We start from the raw sequence: 16,808 nt of genomic DNA, 5'->3' as shown, positions 1-16,808 counted from the left end.
CATGTTTTCAAGCTTTTCCCCACAGCCATGAGGGCTAGAAACTCACTTTTTAAAAAACGAAAGCTGAGGTTCTCATGCGATCTCTTGAATCTAGAAGCTAGGAGTTTAAGAAAAACACCAAATACCAAGACAGAATGAAATGGTGAGAATTGGCAACACTGTTTTCTTAACATGTGTACCAGTGGCTAGGATAGAATTTCCACAGCCAGGGCCGGCTCCAGGCACCAGCCCATCAAGCATGTGCTTGGGGAGGCACCTGGAGGGGGGCGGCGCTCACCCGGGGAGAGCGGGGCCGCGCTCCCCCTGGCGCTCCAGCTGCCGGGGAGAGCGGAGCTGTGGTGGGCTCGCCGCCCTCCCCCGGCGCTCCGGCCGGTCGGGGAGAGCGGGGCCGCGGCCTGGCTCGCCGCCCTCCCCCGGCGCTCCGGCCGGTCGGGGAGAGCGGGGCCGCGGCCTGGCTCGCCGCCCTCCCCCGGCGCTCCGGATGGTCGTGGAGAGCGGGGCCGCGGCCGGGCTCGCTGCCCTCCTCCCGGCGCTATGGCCGGTCAGGGAGAGCGGGCCCGTGGCTGGGCTCGCCGCCCTCCCCTGCCACGCTCCCTGCTGGGGTGGGGGGAGGGGACAGCGGGAGGCCTGGGGCGGCAAAAAAGCCAGAGCCAGCCCTGCCACAGCCCACAAAAGATCAACAATCAGCTTCCCTATAGGGATTTTGTACCCTATCAAGTTGTGGTAATTCTTTCTGCATCAGCGCTCAAGTTTTGATCTACAGAGCACTTGCTGGTGGTCCATGGGACGCTGGTTGGTCATTTGGTGCTGACTCTTCTTTCTTGTTTCCAGATTCTCTTGTAGGCGTTCAGGAACTGAAGACGACAAGCCTGGACACCTGTAAAAGAAGCTGGAAACGAGGCAGAGGAGCAGGCTGCCTAGCTGCTTCCATTAGGGGCCACTCCATGAAGAGGAATGGGTGCGGAAAACCAGACACCCCCTTTTGGACAGAGTCACCAACAAGACTGAAGCTGCCAGACACCATCAGAAAGCTCCAGGAGGAAGGGTGTGCACTGAGGAGTGGGAGAAGAGAAGCAGGCAGTAGGGAAGTATCTGCAATGAAGCAATACTAGGAACAGGTAGCAGGGAAGCATGTGCAGGGCAGAACAGAACACAGTGGAACAGAATTTTAAAAGAAGAGCAAAAGGAGACCGTGGCTTTCCCCACCCACAAAGGTCATATCACACTAAAGACAGTTAACAAAACAAACATTTTCCTAATATTATTTGTCCATGTCTGTGATTTCTGTAGCTTCCCCAGGGATGTTGTATGATGACAAATGGGATATTGATTGGAAGGGGAGATGGTACATGAGCTGATACTGTTCAAATGGGATCCACAGTTTGAAAAGGTTTGAAAACCCTGCTTTAAAGGCTATGAAGGTAAGTGCAGGCAAGAGTCTCTAGTCTTGAAAGGTGTCCCCCCCACACACATTTGTGCTGTTATTCTGAGAAGGCAAATACAGTATTGTCACCCTGCACTAGTCAAATAATTTATTTAAATGTAGAACTGCATTATGTAAGGAAGTTTGATAGCAAAATGAAAATAGGTCAAGAATCCAAAAAGAATGTTTCTGAATATAGTTGCACCATTTGTACCCCTCTAGGTAAGGGTGCCCCATCAGCATCCCAGTTATAAACCTATACACCTTTGCTATGTAAATCCACACTTGCCATCCCACACCGGACACTTACAAAGAAATATTCATTTTGATTTAAGAAGTCCATTTCACTCTGTCCAGGACCTGAAGAAGCTAGTAACGATTTCTGTACTTTAAAACTTAGAAAAAATGACTTTTAAAATATTAACAACAAAAGTAAGGACTAGGAACAATTAGATTTAAAAGAGCTGGCTACCGTGCATGCAAACAGTATATGTCCAGAGGAGATGCTCTGAGTTCACTTGCCTTTTAAAAATTGTTTTAAGACACATATTTTCTGATTCTATAGGTTTTTTTCTGAGTAAATAATCTCCCTCTTTCTCTCCCACACACACAAAGAGAATGCACACAAGGATGTGTGATGGCATATTTATATATTAATTCTATAGCATCACAAAAAGCAGTGTCCTGGACTCTCCAGACACTTATAAAGCCCAGAACTGCTGACAGATCGGGGTTCTAATTTGTACACTCATATAGGGAGACAGATTCTTTGTGTGTGAAATTATTTTTTTGAATTAAAAAATAAAATAAAAAAACAAATAAAGGTATGTTAGAAAATAAACAAATTTTAAAAAAACCCTAAAATTTTGGACAGATATTACATCCCCATTTCATGCCATGATACTTAATTTAGTTTATTCATCTTTATACAAAAGTATAAATTAATAACAACATCTGACTGAATTTTTAGTTTACCTCGACATAACCTTGCTTTCCAAGTTAAAGTCAGACCTTAAGTTTATATTAATATTGTATACATATATAAATATAACTTAACCACAAAATAATGTGTGCAATTAACTTTTTTCCCCAACAGTGTTATCTTCCTAAAGCAGGATCAGTATTTTCTGAATTACAGTAAGTATTATTTATTTTTCAAATACTGAAGTACTATTTGTTCCAAACTACATGATGTTTTTAAACCTTCCCCATCCATGATGATAATCAGCATTTAATACCAATCTAACATTCACTTGGATAGGAACTTGCAACCACAATGCGTTTTACAAAAACCTGACTATATACTTTAATCCTTTCAACTGCACCTGCAACACAAAGTATTACAGACTTTTTAAAACCTGCTCTCTTGAAAAGAAAAAATAAAAATAAAAAATTGTGCAGCATCAGTAACCAGATAATATTCTCAAATTTCAGTGATCTCGTCAATGGAGCCTTCCCCCATGTACTGTGCTCTGTTTCATGCAGTACATGGCTTTAGCTGGCCAAATCTTTTTTTTTTTTCTTTTTCCTCTGAATCAGTAGCACAGTGAAGATCTTACTTTTTTTTTTTTTTTTTTAGCAGTGGCATATCAATGAGGCACAGATGTGTATTCCAACTCTGCATGGATGAGCACACTGTTCAATAGTGCTGGCTCACACGGTATCAGGGTAAGTTATCACTTCCCATGAAGGCACTCTTATCACCAGGGCCCAGAGAGGTGGCTGCAAATCGCAGCCTTTTTATTTTCAAGGCAGTTTTGCTGAACATTCAGGCTTCAAAGATTCACACTTCCAAAACTCTATAAGAGTTTGTGAACGCTCAATTTGCCAAAACTGTTTACAGTGTAATTGGGCACCGTACCTGTGTCCATGAGATAGCGAAGGCGCTTCTCCACCAGCGCGGCACGGGTGTCAATTTGCTTTTGCTCATTCTCTAGTGCTGCCAATTCTCCTACAACATACTGACTGGTGTCTTTGAACCCTTTCTGTTGAAGAGAACAAACAAGAAGAAAAAACATCACTTGTAAGTTGCATTTTTCCTTTCCACAAACACTTAGTAAGGCACTTACCTAAACAACCAAATATCCTGCTCACTACCAAAAAGCTAACACTTACATTTTATAAACCTCGCAATTTTGCCAAATATCATTATTTGGATGCACTATTTTTTTTTTAAAAAGCATGGTTTCCTTAGAGAATATTTCAGTGTCTAGATGTTGATTTTGCAATTTTAAACTACCTGATTTTTTGAAATTCTGTATAATTTATTGTTAAGTAAGAGCGGTTGTAATATAGAACATAGTAAACCTGGAGCAATAATAAAAGCAAAAAGGTACTATTTATATTATTATTTACATTGATAAGTTGTGTGTGATTTCTATTACATCCAGTTTTTATTTTGTTTTAAAATGCTAACTTTTAGGGGCTGTGTTTTGAGAAAGAACCATCACAAGAACATCTTGGTGACAATGCAAAATGTGGGTTTTGGGATTAGAAAAACAAAAGCAAACTTCCTTTCTTTTTGCATCTAGTTTCTCAGTGTCAATTCTACTGATGACGCTCACCAGACTAGGCTGTAATGCTTCTTCAGATTTCCCCTACTGCAGGCTATTGCCCTGTTAAACAATGATCTGTAAAAGTATTGGTAATTACTGTAGCCGTGATTCTTATCCTGACAGGTGGTGTCAAAATCCACTGCACAATCTCTAAGATGCAATGGGACTACAAACTAGATCTGCTCCTCCTTCCCAGTTTTGTTAATCCCCAACTGCAATGAAGCCCCTGTATGTAGATTTATAAATCACTTTAAAACGTTTTCACACCAGAACAGTTATACAGCACTAAAAAGTCAAGTCTGTCCTCTGTATCCTACATGTTTCAGCACTGTCTTGAAGGACAATATATATTGGTCATCACGAATCTCACAAAATTTCCACAAACATCCTCAATGAACAAACCTGACTTACAAAATAGTTGGATCTCTCACTAGGATGTAGAGAGTGATCACTCAGTACCCCGAAGTTATTTTCAGATGGCCAGATTGAGTTCAACTTCCTTTAGAGCACTATTTTGATTTGGGACATTCTCTTAGGGCCCATCTACATGTGGGAAGCTGAGGTGTGAATCTACCTCTTGCTAACCTAGGGCTTGAGCGAAGTGCATTAATGAACTATTAATGTATGTCAGCAGGGTCCACACAGATGGTTAGTCTGTGACAGGCTAGCAAGAGGTAGATCCACCTCCCATCTTGCTGCAAACTAAATGTTTGTATAGATGAGGCTGACATAAAAGGGGTTTTACATAGTGCTGAAACATTATAGTTGGGGTATTTATGCAAAAGAAGTTAGGAGGAAAATACTACTATTTCAGCAATGCCTCCTCCACATTTTCTTCATAATCACCAATAAGCCTTCAGGAATTCTCCCCAAGGCTCTTTGAGACAGTTTTAAGGTTGAGAAGCTTAATACAGATGAGGCTTGTTTTCAGATTCCTCTTGTCCTTTGCAAAGGGATATACCTACAGCCATTATCCTTTGGGAATAGGAGGGGAAACTGCAGGCTCTTTTATCATCTGTATTTCCCTACCACTGGCTAACTTGTTGCTGGATTAGTTAGTCAGTCACAACTAATTTGACTGAATTTTTTCAATTGTTTCTCAGTAAATATTGCTGAAAGAGTCGGTACAGCTTCACAGTCGGACAATAGCGATAACAATAATTATAGCAGGGTATTACTGCAAATAAAGATAAATTCACAGTGAAGGCTGAGAGGATGGCACACACAGTCCCACAACTATATGTAACAAGCCTGGAACTTTAAGATCTTGGGCACCTGGTGAAGTAAGCATGTTGTTGCAACACACTGCGGTCACACCAGAAAATAGCATCAGTTCTAAAGGAAACTTTTTTTCACTGGTCTCGTGGCCACAACAAAATTACTGAGAGACAGCCTCCAAGTGAAGTACATGAACAAGAGAATTAGTGTGGGCGAGTTGAAGTGATGTATGATATGTGAAATATATTGCCTTTCAACTACAATTAATTGAAAACAGTATAAAAATGTCACTAATGTCAGCATGCAGAATTGTTCACAATGCTATTAGAAGATGAAAAGAAATGCTGTGTCAGGATGAAATATTCCAAGTGTTCATGTGTATTATCTGCATTTATAATGCGAATTCACTGAGGAAGACCTTACCAGCTTTGCTAAAGCACAACTATGCTAATAAAGTAGCTGAGAGATTGTTAAGAAGTTAGGTGATTTACTATAGGTATCACAGCATTACAAAATCTCTAACTGGCACTGAATTGCTTCAGCAAAAAGAACGAACGCATTTAGACAAATTGTGGACAGCAACATATGACCACCATCAAAGACTATGCTGTGCTTCCAGTCAAAAAATTCAGGTTAAAACTTGTTCTCCTGCTTCTGTCCCGCAGCTGTCCATCAAAAGCAGCTTTCTCCCTGCGGTCTATCAAATATTTCCCTCACAAATCAATTTTACACATGATCAGCCCATACCCCTACTGAGCTGAACCTCCCCGTTAATTAAGTGAAGAAATTACCATATATATTATATTAATGCAAACATCATTCAGCTAGTAATTCACGGCTGATCTGGATAATGGAAAGGTTGAACACCCATTAACCCAAGCCAACAAAATGGGTTGGCTGAGAAATTCTAGCAGGTCTCATGTGACTCTTCCCTCTAACTGCAGCTCTGCGGTATCTGCTATTGTAATAATTAAAATCCTCCCGGTAGATCAATACTGGAATCTCTTTATGGGAAGTGCCCTGATGGAAATGTCTCAAGGAAGCTGGGGCTGTGGAACTCTGAAAAATTCATTTTTTTTTATCTGACAATTATCACCACACTGCAGACTAATTCAACAGCGCACCCCTCTCACTCTGCTTTGAATGCACTGGAGATTGACATCTAAAAAACCCTAACATCTCATTTTAACAAATAAAGGCACTATTTCCACATACAGTTTGGAATTATCAGCAATCATGAAACCAGACAAAAAATTAATATACATTAAGCACTTCATCTTCTGATGGCTTCCTCTGAGTTTCAGTTATCGCTGCCTTCTCCTCATTTCCTCTCTTTGTATCTTCCTGTATTGATCTTTGCCTTTTCATCTCTTGAAAAAAGGGGAAAGACATGTAAAATTATTATAAAGCTTGATATTTGTGTATTGAAATGTGGACTTACATTATCAGGATTTTAATATATTTATTGTTAAATATTATTAAATCATAAGATGGGAAAACATGTTTTATATTTTCTCCTACCTGGTCGGTTCTCAACATATTGACTGAAAGACTGGAGCTGAGTTTTCCTGATTGTAGAGTCCTTGCTGAACACAACAGGATTTCTAAAACGTTCTGTTGCTTTTTGTAATCGCTCAGCACGATGTTCTTCTGTTCCATTCTGTCAGAAAAACAAGACATACAACAGATTCTTTTGTTTACAAATGTGAAGTCACACATTGGAAAGGTATGTTTCAATGACAGAACACAATGCGGGTTTTGCAGAGAATTTCACAACTCAGATTGCTGTTTGTGTGGGATAAAAGTATCAGCTGCTGAAAGAGAAGCAGAGCGATGAACTTTTTTTGGGTGGTGATTGGTTTTGGTTTGTTTGGCATCATCATCAGGCAAGACTCTGTATTACTCAACAGCAAGATCTGTTAAGTATGGCCAATATCTTTCAGTGATGTGGATTTTAAATGACAGATAACTCTTTTACAACTTTAATTTGTCCTGCATGGTATACATTAGTGCCAACCTGCAAAGTGTATACTCCTAAACCTGATCTATAATCACTTTAAAAGCATGTTGCCTTTAGTCTTTCTCCCTCACAATTCTGCCCAGTAAAGAATTCTATCGTTTTGTATAGTCCCACAGACTTGTATGACAAGAAGAACTAGTTTCTAATTTTATGCCCATTGAGATAAACCACTAATGCTGGATGAAGGCTAAAAGGTAGGATTATAATACTATCCCACTGAACTGCATTTCATCAGCTATAACTTTCCAAAGCCAGATTTGTAAGTAAGCCCTTTACAGCTAAGGAAACTACAATTATCTTTTCCAGAGCTTCCTATGTTAATACTGGTAACAAATTCAAATGGTTCTATCAACATGAAATATCCCAGAAGACTGAACCACTGCAATGTGTGGAAACTGCAGATACCGAGGTGCTGTGTACCAAACAAATATTTCATTTTATACCTAATCTTTTATTATTTTTATTAAGTGTTTTGAAAGTAAATAGGGAAAGGCTAAGATGCATGACTAATAGCTAAGCCTGCTGAATGCTGAAACTGGTTATCAAAAGCTACCAAGACTTTGCCCTTCCTCTGCATTGAGACAATCAGTAATGAGGGAGTTCTCCAATGGCCTATTCTCTAGCCTCGAGGAGGCCTGGGATACAGAATCCTCAAGGGAAGGTAACAGTTTATCCTTTTCCACAAACACAGAATGCCTCATTTATAAACGTGTAAACTGCATTTTATTAAAACACAAATCCAACTCAATGCGGAAAGCTCCATGAGAACAGATGGACACCATATATTCTTTGCAATACCATTTTTAAACTCTTCGTTAAAAAGACATACACAAAGGCACGCTGTTAAGTTGCACCTTTTGTTGGAGTAACTTAAAAAAAAATCAATTAATGCAGAAAAGCTTTATAAAGAAACACCATTTTCATCAGGTTAGCGGATATCAAATTGCCATAATGAAGGTGCCTGTGTGCCATTTATTGAACTAAGCTTTAAAAAAGTATCACTCTCATTAGATGTATGTCTTTTCAGATGTATATTTTTGGGCTGCTATGATTCTGGTTTTAAATAAAAGGTGGCTTCCTGTTGTTAGGACAATAGATATTTGACAGTCTGAACTCAAGTCTTTACCAAAATAAACAAACAAGGCTAATTTTTTAGGCCTGGCAACATGCTAAAATATCAGTGCGATTAGCAAGTAAATCCCATTTTAAGAAACCTTTTTATGACTAGGGACTTCTGCCACTTTACAAATGTATTCCTCTAAGCCCACTAATTCAGTTAGCCTTTTCAATCCATTGTATTATTCTTGGGCCAGCTTCATTTTGCATTAAATCCACTGCAGAAAGCTAAATTGAACGCAAAAATCAGACTTGATCCAGGCTTCCTTTTGTTCAAAGATAGAGACCGAAAGTCCTCTACTGCTGCCACACACTTTCATCACCAATTTATAGGAACCGACAGTGTACGGGAAAAGCAATGAAAGTCATTGTTTTGGGACTTCAAAGCAGCTCTGTATCTGGGGAAGGAAATCCTTTCAGTCAGCAGTGCTGTCCCCACAGTCTGCAGGTGGGTGAAAAGTTATACACAACTGGAAGTGCCCCAAAGCCATAGAGATATTAATGACATGCGCAGGCTATTTTTTATTTAGTTGTAATAACTTAAAAGGGCCTAATTAAGAAAATGCAATGGAAAACTCATAGGTATGTACTTTATGTTAAAATGGTGTACATTAAAGATTGACAAAACATACAGCATATATACTTGTCTTAAAATTCATTTTTCTCAGAATCACTCACCTGCAGATTACACAGACCTGTATATATATATTTTACAACATAATACATTCTAGTTTTGGTTGAGCAAAACAGGTGGTGAGACTTGAAAGGGAAGAAAAATATGTGGTGTCCAATTTTGCTCTCACTGCAGTCAATGAGAATTTTGCCACTGACTTCATCAGGAGCAAGACTGGGTCCACTGTTTCTTCCTATGCCTTCATTTCAGATTTAAGTGGTAAGCTGAACAGTAAGAATTTAGAGGTGTTCATACAGACCTCACAATTATGCCAGCCAATTACAGCTATAGTATGGCTAAAAAAAAAATCATAAACAGAAAATGTGTTGATGAATACATAGAAAAAAACCCCACTGCACTGCAAATTCTGCAGCTGCACTGCCCAGCAGATTCTCTGCATTTCTTACTGTGATGGATTCGATAAGAAATTATTTTCCTCATCATAAAATACAAAACAGAAATCAGAACACACAGGGACTGAGATAAAAGCATTAATCAAAACTTACCTTAATGTCTTGCTCTGAGCTATCGGTTACAGCTTTCTGAGCCGCACTGGAGAGTGAATTTGCCACCTGTGGCTGAGCTTCTAGGAGCTTCTTCAGCTTCAAATCCACCAACTTACTGTTTTGTTCTGCTAAATATGCAAATACCATGTACAACAGAGTGAGATGCATTTAAATGGAGAGTTGCTACAACAATGTATCAGTTTAATAGAATTCGCAGTACTATCATTTTAAACTAAAAAGTGAAAACCGAGGAGAAAAAGATCTTTCAAGCACATATTGAACTAGATCTGTATGTGTTACACATACAAACATTTCCCAAGTTTTCTTAAAAACATACATTAAAGGAAGTTAGCACTTGGTTCTGCACCATCAAGTACAGCTTGTGCTATGTTATAAAGTAGCGAATGATAAACACATGAACTTCACAAAACGTTAAGTTCCTCTCAACTGGTACACACATATACTCTGGCTTCTCTTTCGGATCTATAAAAACTCCTAGAGAACAATTTACTTTAAAATGGAATATTAAAAATTCATCAGGTATTTTAGGTTCTGATAACCATTCAAGTTTACAAATAATAATAATTTAACACAAGGTTCCTTGGGCACAGCTTTTCAACTTTAAAACCAGAGTAACAACAAAGCCATCTTTCTAGTAATGTTTGTTATAAATTATGGAATATAGTGGAGTTAGAAATGAAATCAAACACTTTTATTACTCTATAAAAAAATAAAATCTTCAGGAGCCTCATCCAAACCCCCAATGAATCATGTCACTGGAAAAATTCCTATGGACTTTGCATCAGGGCTCATATGTACAATATTTCACTTCCCATTAATGCTTATTTGACTACATGCAACGTATATAGTTTTTTGTATGTGAGCAGTGTGTGCACGTACACCCCCCCACCCCCACCCCAACCATACATATGACCACACACATATTTGAGAGAGAGAGATGTTAATAGAATATATTACAATTTTGTGAGCTACAGTCACACTGGAAGGCAGCAGAAAGCGCATCACCTGGAGGCATTATGAACGCAAGTCGTGCTTGGGGTGAACACACTGCAGAACAGCACTTGCTACATGTGTTCTACAGGTGTACCCTGCACTCCAAATTGCAGTCCTGTACCCACAAGCTAGAATGCAGGAAGGAGGAGCCAAACTAATTTCCTAACGGCACTCCTTCTAAGGCTTGGAGTTCCTGTGAACAGTGTTGGACATCCTGTTCTCCAAAATATTCCTGGGGAGTTAACAACCAAATATCTGCCTGCCTCCTACAGAGTCGTGATATGACGGGGTGTGAAGCAGGACAGCTTCACTCTTCTCTGACACACCGATGCACGATGGCCATAATTTAGCCTAACATATGAGTGCACACACATACGCACTGGCTTATACAGAAACACCATGCAATATTTGTAATACACAGATGTTCACATTTTATAAAATACATTCACAGCAGCACATGGTAGCAGCATTAACAAATATTGATGCAGGATTTAAAATCAACAACTTCCAGATTTTGAAAAAAAAGTTCTCAAACCAGTTTCCTTTTACTTCATTTATGGATTCTGCTTAAAATTCTATGGAAAGAAGAAGGGTTCAGCAGGTAACAAATTCATTAATCAAGTCACCGATGATCTCAAATAGAAAGGACCCCTTGAGTGTGCATCCCATCCATTTGTCCCCAATAGGATCTCTCTTACAAAAATGGTCCACAGAAAGAAAGGTTGGAGAACCACTGGGTTAGGAGACATACCATAAATAATCAATTCCTGATCGTCTTCTCCTCCCAAGTATAAAGGAGTAACTCACCTTGTGCAATAATGATGGTTCTTCGAGATGTGTCCCTATGAGTGCTCCACTGTAGGTGTTGCTGCCTCCCTGAGCTGCAGATCGGAGAATTTCAGTAGCAGGGTCCATTAGGCCCACACATGCGCTGTCCCCCCATATGCTGCGCCACGAGTCTAGTCAGCATGCATGGGCTAACCCCCCTCAATTCCTTCTCTGCCGCAGAGTCACTGACAAGAACTCTGAAGTAGAGAGGAGGTGGGTGGATGTGGAGCACCCATAGTGACCATTCTTGAAGAAGGCGATGGATGAGATCGATCTTGTGGCATGTGTACAAACTGAATATGGAAGGGTCATGTTGCTAATTTGGTAGCACTGTCTGATGCAATCGGAACCACTTAGTGAGCCTTTGGTTTGACATTGCTGAGTCCTTGGATCTTTCCACAACGGAGAAGAAAAGTCTAGGACAGTGGTCTCCAAACTTTTTGCCTCCACCCCTCCCTTACCTGGTTCACGCCCCCCTGGGAGCTGTGTGATTGAGGGCTGGGGCTGGGAGCAGGCCTGTGGTCGAGGCCAGTGGGGCAGGCACTGCAGCTGGGGTCTTGGCCAAGAGCGAGGCCACAGTCGGGGCCAGGAGCTGGAGCCAAGGGTCCCAGTTGGAAGCAGAGCCCCGGCGGGGAGCGGGGCTGGAAGCTGGGGCCGGAGTGGAGCTGGCGGCACATTGCTCCCTCCCCGCCTCCTGGGGGCTGGCCTGGGCCCCACTGGGCCCCCCAAATGTTCCTCTGTACCCCTCTAGGGGGCACACCCCAAAGTTTGGGGACCACTGGTCTAGGGGACTTCCTGAAGACCCTCATCCTGTCAAGGTAGAACTCCAGGACTCTCCTGATGTCGAGGGTATAAAGTATAGCCTCCCTGTTGCCTTGGTGAGGCGTGGGGTAGAAGACTGGAAGGTGAATCAATTGATTCACGTGAAACAGAGCGGTTACCTTGGGGATTAATTTTGGATGCACCCTGAGCATAATCTGGAAAGAATACTGTGTAGCAGGGCATGTGCCATCAGGGCTGCTATCTCTCCTATTCTTTTGGATGAGATAATCGCTATCAAGAACGCCATTTTCGTTGATAGATATCAAAAGATTTAGTTGATAGATGTCAAAAGTCAGCTCTTTCAATACCAGGTTTAGATCCTACATGGGGTTAGGAAGTGGAGGCTGAGGCTCAGCGGGAGGAAGTGGACACAGGTGTTCTTGACCGCTCTCAACTGGAGGAGATTGATGAGGGAGATCTCTGCAGGTGACCATTTGCCTTGTGTCACGAGGCCATTTAAACGCATGCCCTGCCCTGTGTGTGATGCATTGGTGCTAAGGAGCGATGATGGTGATGTCTGCGAGAAGGGGATCCCTTTGCACACATTTATTTTATTAAACCCTAGAGGAATCGTTTTGTGGTTGGGTCTGACAGCACTGAGTACCCCTCTACAGGTTGGTGAAAAGCTGTGACAGCTGCTAGATGGACCCTAAGAGAGCTTAGGGGTAGTCCTGACTTTTTAAGGGTCAGAGCATGGTCTAGGATGTGTAGAAGAGATGTGGATGTTGGGCAGATTTGTTGGGACATGCACCAAATCTGAAACCTGGACCATTTCTGCAGGTAAGTGTGTCATGTGGAGGACTTCTTACTGTGGAATAGAACCTCTTGTACTTCCCTGGAGCAGGACTTCTCTAGCTGCTGGAACCTTGCTTTGAGGCAGAGAATCCCCAGGTTGGGATGCAGAGTTTGCCCTTTGTCCTGTGAGAGGAGGTACGGAATAGCTGGGAGTGAGATGGATTGCACGTTGCGAGCTGTGCCAAGCAAGGGTACTAGGTCTGTCTTGGCCAGGTAGGAGCGACCAGAATGACATGAGCGCTGTCCCTTTTTATTTTTAGTAGGACCTTCAGCAGTAGAGAGAAGGTGTAAAGAAGTTCCCCGTCTCATGGGAAAAGAAGAGCCTCGCTCATGGAGTGTTGTCCCTTCCCCACCCTGGAGCAGTAGCATGGACATTTCTTGTTCTTGTAAGTGGCAAATAGGTCTATGGATGGTGATCCCCATTGTGTGACGAGGTCGTGGAGCACAAACGGATGTATCTCCCACTCACGACTGAGATTGTCTACTATTAAGTTCTGTGTGCCGGGAGGAAACCCGTGGACAGGGTGATGTCATGGGAGATGCACCAGTTCCATAATGTCATTGCTTCCTCACATAGGGAGGATGACCCGATCCCCCCTTACTGATTAATGCAGTACATGTATGCTATATTGTCTGTTAGGATCTTTGTGTATGATTCTGCAATCAGTGGGAGGAAGTGGACACAGGTGTTCTTGACTGCTCTCAACTCGAGGAGATTGATGTGGAGGGATATCTCTGCAAACGACCATTTGCCTTGTGTCAAGAGGCCATTTAAATGCATGCCCTGCCCTGTGTGTGATGCATTGGTGCTAAGGAGTGACGATGGTGATGTCTGCAAGAAGGGGCTCCCTTTGCACACATTGGCCAGGTCCTTCCACCAATCTAAGGAGTTTCTGATCCTGATAGGGAGTGACAGGGGTTTGTCCAACCTGTCCCTATTTGGTCTGTAAATCGAACTGAACCACTGTTGGAGGCATTGCATGTGGAGTCTGGCATGCGGTATCACTGCCTTGCCCGCTGCTGTATGTCCTAAGAGTTGGAGGTGGAGCCTGGCTGCATTGTACACTCATTGTCTATGAGTGAAACCAGGGATAGGAATCTGTGTTGGAGGTTAGGAGGGCTTTGGTCTGTAGGGCGTTCAGGTCAGCCCCTATGAATTCCAAGCGTTGCTCTGCAGTGCGGGTTGACTTCTGGGTGTTGATCTGTAGATGCAGTTCTGTGAACAAGTGTATCGTAGTATCAATGACTTGGTGAGCCTCCTTGAGAGATTGGGTTCGGAGGATACAATTGTCCGGGTATGGGTAAATCGTTATCCTTTGAGAGTATAGATGAGCAGATACCACTGAGAGAATTTTGGAAAATTTTCTCAGGGCCGATGAGAGCTTGAAGGTGAGGACTCTGTATTGGTAATGATCATGTCCCAGAGTGAACCTGAGAAATCGTCTGAGAGTTAGTAGGATCAAGATGTGAAAATAGGTGTCCTGGAGGTCAAGGGCCAAAAACCAGTCTACCAGTTCCAAGGCTGGCATGATCATTGATAAGGTGACCATCTTGTGCTTCTGAGCCTTGACAGACTTGTTGAGAGCTCTGAGGTCCAATATGGGTCTCCAACCTCCCTTCCTTAGGGGCATTAGAGTAGAATCCCTTGCCTCACAGATGTTGAGGTAGTGGTTCTATGGCTCCTAACCTACTCCTGTAGCAGTAAACATCAGAGAAAAGAGTCCTTGAAGAGGGATGGGGAATGGTGTTGTGGAGGGGGTAGGGAGGTGAAATGGATGGAGTATCTGGATCGGACGATCTGTAAGACCCATCGGTCTGATGTTATGCATTCCTAGGCACTGCAAAACGTTGCCAATCGGTGACCAAATGGGTGTACAATGATGTTGGTTGTATCAGTCGGGGTGAGTGGTCTTGTGGCGCCTCAACCTGCCTATCAAAAGTGGAGCTTAGATGCAGGGGGTTGGGATGAAGGTTGTGGGCCCGACAGCTTGCATTTTGGGAATATACCTTTCTTTCTTTGCAGCTTGTAATGGTACTGAGGTTTGTATTGAGCCGCATATGACCTATGCTAGGATTGAGGACTAAATTGTCTCTCTTGCCCGGGTGTACAGATTTCCAGCGACCTGATGGTAGCCCTGGAATCCTTCAGGGTATGAAGGGAAGTGTTGGTCTTTTCGGCAAAGAGCTTAGTGCCCTTGAAGGGAAGATCTTACACTGTAGACTGAACCTCTTTCGGGAATCCCGACAAGTGGAGTCACGATGCCCATCACAGCACCACCGCCGTGGAGATGGACCTAGCTGATCTGTTGGCAGCGTCAAAGGCCAATTGTAGTAATGTTTCTGCCACTAGTTACCCTTCCTGTATGATGGCCTAGAAGGATTCCCAATGTACCTCTGGCAGTTTTTCAATAAAATCATTAAGTTTATTATAATTTGTGCAACTGTATTTGGCCATGAGCACCTGACAGTTGGCAATATGGAAGTGTAAGGTGGCAAGGAATATGCCTTTCTACTGAAAAGATCAAGATGCTTCCAATTCCTGTTTTAGGGCATAGCTCTGGACTGGTGTTGTCAGTCACAGGAGTTGACAGTGTCCACAACGATGGAATTGTGTGGAGGGTGGGAAAAGAGGAATTTTGATTCCTTGCTAAGGACATAATATTTTTTGTCCACACATTTGCAATTTGGCACCACCAATGCTGGGGTTTTGCACACTGTTTTTGCCAAGTCTAAAATGGCTTCATTTATTGGGAGTGCAATCTCTGAGGAGGATGAAAAAAGGAGAATATCAAGAAGCTGATAGTGGGCATCTTTGACCTCCTCTAATGGTATGTGGAGGGTGTCCGCCACCCTCTTCGCCAGCTCCTGGAAAAGATGGAACTTGTCTGCCAGAAATGGTTTGGGGAGGCATGATGGCTTTGTCCAGAGAAGAGGAGAACATGGTCTTTAGTGTTATTTCCTTCTCAGGACCGGCTTCCCGTTCCTCTATCTCCTGAGGCAGTTCCAAGGCCCTGGATGCTGTGGCCAAGGGTGTGTACCCGGAGGGGTCTCAGGCAAGGCTTGAAGCTCGAGAAGTAGGCTGTCGGTGCGCCACTCAAAGGTCCCAATATGGCCATTGTGGTGGCATAGGGCCTGGTGGAAGTACTCACAGGTGGCTGTACCAAGATGGTGTTGTTGGTGGAGCCATCTGTGGGTACACTCTCAGGCCTTGTTGGTAGTGGGTCTCATATGGAGCTTGGGGGGAGTACTGTGAGACCATCTCCTCCGACTCATTATCTGAACCCTTGCTAGACAGCAGAGAGGCATGGCATGCTTGCGGGAATATCCTCTGTGTCCGGTAAAAGCTCGGTGCTGCGATGTATGCTGAGGTCTCTGCTTTGGTGGAATTCTGCCAGTGCCAAATGTCCTGGTGTTGGGAGGGAGGGCGGTGGAGACCTTGTCTGCACTGGTCTCTCCAGTGCCGGCTGAACTGCTACTGGCAGTGCCGAGGCCAACTCATGTACCAGGACGATCTTCTTAGAGTGCTTACTCAGTACCAAGGGACAATAAGACTTGGTGCCCACGCCCATAGGTTCTGTGGGCCTGTCAGCAGCACCAGGAGCTGATGGCCATTGTGAGGCATGGGTGCCAGACTGAATGGTCTCGGTGCTGAAGATACCAAGCGAGATGGCAATCGTTTGCAGCTATCTCTGGGCTTACTTAGGGGACTCTCTTTTTAGAGCACTTGTGAGAGGGTCCCAGGTCTACTTCTTCAACCCACTTCTCTTAGATATCAAAGATTGTGGGGAAGATTCACGTCCGCCAGGAAATTGAGGTTGGAAAGATGATTTTCTGGTGG

At 42.9% G+C, this 16,808-nt stretch overlaps 1 protein-coding gene across 11 annotated transcripts in view; it reads right to left on the bottom strand.

Annotated features, from left to right (window-relative positions):
* Window positions 1-16,808, bottom strand: part of EHBP1 (EH domain binding protein 1) — a 327,133-nt gene that overhangs the window by 38,593 nt on the left and 271,732 nt on the right. For 7 of the 11 annotated variants that reach the window (XM_034764183.1, XM_034764182.1, XM_034764185.1 and 4 more), the window contains 4 exons: window positions 9,512-9,639; window positions 6,718-6,856; window positions 6,460-6,566; window positions 3,285-3,408 (listed from right to left, as the gene is read on the bottom strand). In XM_034764183.1, coding sequence (XP_034620074.1) covers window positions 3,285-3,408; window positions 6,460-6,566; window positions 6,718-6,856; window positions 9,512-9,639 — 498 coding nt within the window. The remainder of the gene's footprint in view (window positions 1-3,284; window positions 3,409-6,459; window positions 6,567-6,717; window positions 6,857-9,511; window positions 9,640-16,808) is intronic. The other 4 variants (XM_034764189.1, XM_034764191.1, XM_034764192.1 and 1 more) reach the window with 1 other exon arrangement.

The sequence above is a fragment of the Trachemys scripta genome, chromosome 3 (genome assembly GCF_013100865.1).
Source record: "Trachemys scripta elegans isolate TJP31775 chromosome 3, CAS_Tse_1.0, whole genome shotgun sequence".
In the NCBI taxonomy this organism is placed as follows: Eukaryota; Metazoa; Chordata; order Testudines; family Emydidae; genus Trachemys; species Trachemys scripta.
The sequence above is the reverse complement of the archived record's forward strand: the minus strand, read 5'-3'. Positions and strand labels throughout refer to the sequence as shown.